This window comes from Mus caroli, chromosome 5, assembly GCF_900094665.2.
Source record: "Mus caroli chromosome 5, CAROLI_EIJ_v1.1, whole genome shotgun sequence".
Lineage (NCBI taxonomy): Eukaryota > Metazoa > Chordata > Mammalia > Rodentia > Muridae > Mus > Mus caroli.
In genome coordinates this window covers 103,257,389-103,265,038 of record NC_034574.1, presented here as the reverse complement: position 1 = coordinate 103,265,038, position 7,650 = coordinate 103,257,389, and the positions used below count along the sequence as shown (strand labels likewise).

Below are 7,650 nucleotides of genomic sequence, written 5' to 3'. Positions count from 1 at the left end.
TTTGAGACAGGGTTTCTCTGTGTAGCCCTGGCTGTCCTGGAACTCACTTTGTAGACCAGGCTGGCCTCGAACTCAGAAATCCGCCTGCCTCTGCCTCTCGAGTGCTGGGATTAAAGGCATGGGCCACCACGCCCAGCTTTGAATCTTTTTCTTAAAGAGAGGCACCAACATCTCAAACCCTTCTGGTGATCGCAGTGGAGCTGAGCAGATCCAAATGTGTCTTCGGGGTTTCCAAAGATTTCCATACTTTTGTTATTGAAAAACATGGACTGGACAAGGTTCTTGTAAACCAGTAGTTTTTTATTTACGTGCAGTAACTCAGCAGCAATCCTGTGATTTTTCCCCCCAGATGCTTCATGTGTGGGACTCAAGGAATTCACATTAACAACAAGCAACAGATAGCTCTAATTCCTACAGATTTTCAGAACCCAAATAAGGGAACAGTCTGGATGTGAGCAAAGCACTTTCCGCTCTCTGAAGTCCAGTTTTGGTTCTGTGTCGCACAAGATCATGTTCATTCACTACAAGACAGCAAAGATGAGAGAGAGAGAGAGAATCATATGAGCTTCATTCTAAGCATTAACCACAGCACCATTGTCCAGGGCCCAGACACTGTTCCCTGAGGTGTGTCAGGATGTCTAAAGTAGTCACCAAGCTAAAGGACACCCAATAGGTTGGGCTCTCCTGACAGGGGCCATATTCTTAACCTTATGAGCTATAGACCCCCCTGAACACCATAGTTTGTCTAACAACAAACTATGTACTGAACAGCACACAGCCTCCATGGCGTACATAGGCCATGCACACAATTAGGCTGCTCACTCCCACAAGCCCCTGTTCTCTATAGCCCTTGTTTTGTGACGTTTTGTCCTCTGGATCCACTAAGGGCCAGTAGAAAGTAAAGGAGGTGGGAAGGAGAGAATCTAGGAGACCCTTTCTGCCTGGTAGTTGTAATGGTACCTTTACTTGGTAGACACCACAGACACAGACACGCCACACACACACACACACACACACACACACACACACACACACACAGACCATCCACACATGCATACCCCACACACACAGTCAGAGAGAAACAGAGACAGAGCTATGAGAGAGAGACAGAGACAGAGACTGAGAAAGACAGAACAGACATGTACATATAATATGTACATATAACATACATGTACAGATATAGACACACACTCTTATAGGCTTGAAGACTAGTTTTGCTCCAGCTCCTATTAGTTTCAACACCAGCTTCCTGACTTGCCGGTTTCTGGCCCCTCCAAGTGAGATCAACAGGCCTTTACCATTGTGTCCTATACTTTCATACCCAGAGGGCTCAGTGCCTGGTCCAGGAACCCCCTCCCCCAAGTCAGCTCCATGGAGACAAATGGACTCTAACTACAGGGAGCCACTGTGCCCTCTGTTGGTGGGATTTGGTTTCACACATAACCCTCACCCCACCCCTAAGGCAGCTTCAGTAGGTAAAGGTTAGGGTGGGCTACTCACGGCTGGCAGGCAGAGAGCCAGGAGCCCGGTGCGCTTTGTGCAGTAGGAAGAAGGGCTGTTCTCGCTCAGTGGGAGGCAGCACAGGTTCCAGCATTCAAGGTGGTTTTGGCATATGGCTCCTTCGGGCTGGAGAGAGATGGTCAGATATCATCTAGCCCCAGTGAAAGTCTTTCTTTCCCCTCCTCTCACCAGGGACCTTGCCCCATGGGTCCATGGTTCTGTACTCACCTTGCGCCAAGATATACACTGCATGAAGATGGTCTTTGATGAGCAGTACCTGTCTGGGTTGCTGCTAGTCCTGATGCAACAGTTGCTGTGACATTCTGTGTTTTCTTCACAGAGGAACCCATTTGGCTGTGAGGGAACAGGGGAACAGCGCTCTCTGCTGCCAGGGACTCCCTGTCCCTCTACCACCCCTGAGAACTCCCTTCTCTCTCCCTCCCCAGGGGCCCATTTCCTCTAGCTCATCCAAGAGCAGGTAGAAGTGGGGCTAGAAGGTGTCCCCTGCCGGTTTCTTTCCCTCCCTAGATGTTGCCCTGGGCTCCAGTCACCTTCCTCCAGGGCACACACTCCAAAAACACGGTCTGGGCAGTGCAGAATTTCTGTGGGTTCAAGCTGTTGGTGACACAGCAGTCGCTCTGACACTCAGAATTGTTTCGACACATCTCTCCGATCCCCTGAAACACCCAGATTTTGTTCACCTGCTTTAAGGCAGCAGCAGACCCAGTTCCCAGGGGGCTTCTCCATTTAGATATTGGCTTCACCCACTCTGGGACTTCCCGGAGTATTGACCTCCCCTCAACTCAAGGTTGAAGAGTGTTGTCTAACCTGGGAAAAGGGGAAGACAAGGAGAGGGGAGAGTGGAAGAGAGCATGTAAGCTTGACCATGGAGGTGCACCCTTTTAATTCCAACACTTGGGAGGCAGAGGCAGGTGGTTCTCTGAGTTGGAGATTAGCCTGGGCTACAGAGTGAGTTCCAGGACAGCCAGGACTACACAGAGAAACTCTGCCTCGAAAAAGCCAAAACAGAAAATGAAAAGAGAAAAAAAAAGTGTCTGTCCTAGGCCAGGTGCTCAGAAGGTCAGCTGGGAGAAGGGAATCACAGATCAACAGGACACAGCATTGGGTGATTTGGGGTGTGCCCAAAGGCAACCAGGGATATGACACTGCACAGAAAGGAGTCAGGGAGACCCTAGGAGAGTCCTTGCTTCTGCCTACTGGAGCATCCTCCCAATCTTCTGTGTCTTTTAGGACTTCACTGAGATGGGGCTGCATGAAGATTGGGTGCAGCCGTGAGATACAGACCCTCAGATACCGTTATGACTGTACCACTCACCGTATATGTTCTCACATCCTTCCCCACTGGGCCTACCCAGATGCTCCAGGCTCCTGTCGCCTCTGCTCTATCTAGGTCCTGGATTCCCCACCCTGCCTCCAGAATAGACATGCATGGGAGGGCATGGACTGAGCTCACCTTGTAGGCTGAAACCCTTGTGTTCTTATCCTGGAATGTGGGTACAGCCCAGAGCAGCAGCAGCAGCAACAGCAGCAGCGTCCACACCGTGACAGACATCTCACGTTGGACCTGTCAGGGTTTTACGGAGTAAGCCTTGTCCTGGGCATACAGCAAAATAGCCCCTTCCCTCCTCAGTACTGTCTCTTATAAAATAGCTTTTTATTTGTTTTGGTTTTGGTTTTTTTTTTTTTTTTTTTTTTTTTTTTAAAGATTTATTTATTATATGTGAGTACACTGTAGCTGTCTTCAGACACTCCAGAAGAGGGCGCCAGATCTCATTACAGATGGTTGTTAGCCACCATGTGGTTGCTGGGATTTGAACTCTGGACCTTTGGAAGAGCAGTCGGGTGCTCTTACCCACTGAGCCATCTCACCAGCCCCCTGGTTTTGGTTTTTTGAGATAGGGTTTTTCCGTGTAGCCCTGGCTGTCCTGGAACTCACTCTGTAGACTAGGCTGGCCTCAAACTCAGAAATCCACCTGTCTCTGCGTCCCAAGTGCTGGGATTAAAGGCATGTGTCACCACTGCCCGGCATAAAATAGCTTTTTAAAACAATTAATTTTTTTGTAATTTTTTTTGTTTTTCTATTCTTTTTTAAAACTATTTATTTATTTAATGTATGTGAGTACACTATAGGTGAACTCACATACATACAAATAACTAAGTGGTGGTGAGCCATCATGTAGTTGCTGGGAATTAAACTCAGGACCTCTGCTCACTCCGGTCCTGCTCACTCTGGCCCAAAGATTTATTATTATATGTAAGTACACTGTAACTGACTTCAGACACACCAGAAGAGGGCGTCAGATCTCATTACAGATGGTTGTGAGCCATCATATGATTGTTGGGATTTGAATTCAGGACCTCTGGAGGAACAATCAGTGCTCTTAACTACTGGGCCATCTTTCCAGTCCTCTTTTTTTTTTTTTTAAGACTTGTTTATTGTGTATAGTGTTCTTCCTGTGTATATACTTGCAGGCCAGAAAAGGGCACCAGACCTCATTGTAGTTGGCTATGAACCATCATGAGGTTGCTGGGAATTGAACTCAGGACCTCCGGAAGTGCTCTTAAACTCTGAGCTGTCTCTCCAGCCCCCATAAATAATTATTTTTATGAGAAGCTTTGGGGTTACAGAAAAAAAATAATGTGCATAAGGCCTGGGTCTGTTTCTCAGACTGATTGCCTAGCACATAGGACACACAAAGTTTGATTCCCACACATAAACATGGCTAGATGGTGCATGACTGTATACCCAGCACTGGAAGCAAAGGCATGAGATGAGGCCAACTTAGACTATGTGAACACACATTCTCTTTATTTGGATAACATTACACATTACAGTCCATCACTGAGGAAAGCTTGGGCAGGATCTCAAGCAGGACCCTGGAGGCAAGAACTGAAGCAGAGATGCCCTCTTCTGGTGTGTCTGAAAATAACTACAGTGTATTCATATACATAAAATAAATAAATCTTTTTTTTTAAAAAAACCACAAGTAGTCATATTGGGTGTATTAGCATATTTTCTGTTAGATTATATTGAGGGGAAATTATTTCATTCTGCTCACATCATCGGGGAGATAGGAAAGACGTTCTCTGGCTTGTCCCACAAGCACACCACTCTTTGCAAACTCACATAGGCTCTGGTACAACCATCTCTCACAAATGCCTGTGATAACCCAGCTTGGAATACTTTTAAGGTGACTCTGAAGATTCAGAGGTGAAGGGAGGACAGAGAGGAAGGCACTTTGTTTCGTTGCATGAGGGCAGAGCCACTGCCTCACGTTACAGCGGCTGGATGTGACAGGGGCAGGGAAAAGGAAGAGACATATCCCAAAGTCCCGCATCCTGCACTCGGACTCTGCCAGGCTATCCCGTGACCTTCCCTCTGCACGTCACCGCTTATGCCAGACACGGAGTCAGACTTGGCCCAGGCCAAGCCCTTTAGCTGCTTCTTGAGATGAATAGACACTGTTCTTAGAAACAAAGGAAACCGAGGCCATCCGCAGCGTCTCCGTCAGTGTTTAAGGCACACCAAAATAAGAACACTAAGAGACAGGGACCATGACCCAGGCGCTGGGAAGCCCTCAGCACCTGCAAAAACTGAGAGAGAGGGTACTCTTCCGATGTTACACTCCTTAATGTTTGGCCTCTTTCCTGGCTTTGTCTTTCACGGAGAGTCTATCCATTTGGAATTTGCTTCAATGGGAGGAGGGGATGTTGAAAGCCCAGGGTCAAGCTAGAGACGGCCTAATCAGTAAAGTGTTTGCTGTAGAAGCATGAAGGTCCGGCGCTCCATCCCTAGAACCCACTTAAAGAAACCCACTGTGGGCCTGGAGGTGGTGGCGCTCGCCTTTAATCCCAGCACTGGGGAGGCAGAGGCAAGTAGTTCTCTGTGAGTTTGAGGCCAGCCTGGTCTACAGAGTGAGTTCCAGGACAGCCAGGGCTACACAGAGAAACCCTGTCTCAAAAAATCAAAATAAATAAATTAAATAAAATAAAGGAAGTGAGCTAACAAATCAGGAAGAGACACAGGGGATCCTTAACCCAAATGAAAGAAACCATTCTGAAAAGCCACAGACTGTGGTTCCAGCTAGAACCTTCCGGAAAAAGTTGAACTACAGAAACAGAAAAAGAGAAAACCCAGCGATTGCCTTGCTGGGCTGGGGAGAATGAGCAGGAACAACAGGCAGTTCTGTGTGACAGTGTGACAGTGGACACACCGTTTTCTATCTGTCCAGATCAGAAACATGGCTGACAAGGCCTACACTGAAAACCTTGAATTTAGCCAAGAGTGAACATGTATGTTTTTGGTGTTGCTGCCCTGCCCCCACTAGTGAGACATATTACCAAAGAGAGAAAGGGACTGAGGAAGAAAGTAGATGTATAAGAACTAGGAATCGGGGCTGGAGAGATGGCTCAGGGGTCCTGAGTTCAATTCCCAGCAACCACATGGTAGCTCACAACTGGCTATACTGGGATCTGATGCCCTCTTCTGGCATGCAGGTGTACTCAGATAGAGCACGCATCAGACACACCAGAAAAGGACATAGGAGCCCATTACGGGTGGTTGTGAGCCACCATGTGGTTGCTGGGAATTGAACTCAGGACCTCTGGAAGAGCAGTCAGTGCTCTTAACCGCTGAGCGGTCTCTCCAGCCCCTTGTCTGTTGTTTGTTTGTTTTGAGTCAGAGTCTCGCTATGCAGCTCTGGCTGGTCTGGAGATCACAGAGATCCTACTGCCACTTCCTAAGTGGTGGAGTTGGAGATGCTTGCCATACAGTTTTTCTGCTTGTTTTTTAGGGAGAGAGCGAGAACGAGAGAGAGAGAGACAGAGAGAGAGAGACAGAGACAGAGACAGAGAAAGACAGAGAGAGTCAGAGACAAAGACACAGAGAGAGTCTATGTGTGTCTCTATGTGTGTTACTTCCAGACTTCTTGGAGGCACAGTAAGAAACCCTGCTGGCAGAGAAGCTGAGGTTATGAAGCTCAGATATGGTCTCTAGCTAGCACCTCCATCTTGCTGTTAGTTCTGTATTGGCCCTGATGGAGTGTTGGGACTACAGGATGGCAGACACTGGAGCATCAGGAGGAGAGGGAACCTATAGCCCAAGGCTCAGGACAGAGGTAGGAATTCCCTCAGCACCTGTTAGGCTGGTCCGGGGGCATCTTGGGCTCTCCTCCCTCTTTGATTCCTAAACTGGGGACGGGAAGAGACTGGAGACACTGGAAGGCCAGAGCAGGACTGGGGAGGCATAGGAGTTCTAGTTTCCTCCAGAGCTCTGTTCCATGCCACCAAGCTTGGCATTTTTACTGAGCACCTGCTGTGTGACTTGTTTGTCCAAACGATATCGTAAGATAAAGATATCTGGCCACCAAGTACCTCCCTGAGAATGAAGTCAGCCAGTCAGCGAATCTCAGCAAAGAGTGTCCTCAACACAGCAGCAGGACACATGGGTCCTTTGAGTTTTGGGTTCCATAACGATGGAGTTACAGGTATAAAATAACCACAGCTCACTGCACTGGAACATTTCATTCGAGAGTCTGGTTCATTGGTTTTGGGAGAGAGCATTACAGCCTGAAGGCTTAGTCCTATTTTGATCTGCACTAAAAGAGAAAGAGGAAGACAAAAAAAGAAAAGGGGTGGGGGGAGGAGATGAAGGAGAAAGAAGGGGGAAAAAAGATAAAGAGCCAGTGGAAAAAAGGGCTTACTACAAGGACTGAACACTTTGTTTTGTGTGCAACAGAAGTTTGAAATGCCCCCCCCCCCAAAGCCCAGCAGGTTAGGTGCCCTGTTTTGTTTTCTTTTGTTGTTTTGTGAGCATTGCACTGCTTGCTGCCTAGCCATCAGCTTTCATGGCTCTGCGTGCTACCCAGCCCCAAGTCACTTTTTGTTCCAATAAACTCTGCCATGATCATTTATTTCAGGGTTCTCTCTTTGGGAGTGGCCATTGAGACAGAGTCTCTCTATGTAGTCCTGGCTATCATGGGACTCTCTATGTAGACCAGGCTGGCCTCAAATTCAGCCTCTCCCTCCTGAGTGCTAGGATGAGAGGCATGTACCACCATGACAAGCTTCAGGTTTCTCTCTCTCTCTCTCTCTCTCTCTCTCTCTCTCTCTCTCTCTCTCTCTCTCTCT

At 47.9% G+C, this 7,650-nt stretch overlaps 1 protein-coding gene across 1 annotated transcript in view; it reads right to left on the bottom strand.

The window, feature by feature from the left end:
• Nucleotides 1-281: 281 nt before the first annotated feature.
• Nucleotides 282-7,650, bottom strand: part of Lrcol1 (leucine rich colipase like 1) — an 11,283-nt gene continuing 3,914 nt past the window's right edge. Inside the window, exons 2-6 of the mRNA XM_021163898.1 lie at nucleotides 2,975-3,085; nucleotides 2,052-2,177; nucleotides 1,729-1,854; nucleotides 1,501-1,626; nucleotides 282-521 (exon numbers count right to left, since the gene is read on the bottom strand). Coding sequence (XP_021019557.1) covers nucleotides 519-521; nucleotides 1,501-1,626; nucleotides 1,729-1,854; nucleotides 2,052-2,177; nucleotides 2,975-3,073 — 480 coding nt within the window. The 5' untranslated portion in view covers nucleotides 3,074-3,085 and the 3' untranslated portion in view covers nucleotides 282-518. The remainder of the gene's footprint in view (nucleotides 522-1,500; nucleotides 1,627-1,728; nucleotides 1,855-2,051; nucleotides 2,178-2,974; nucleotides 3,086-7,650) is intronic.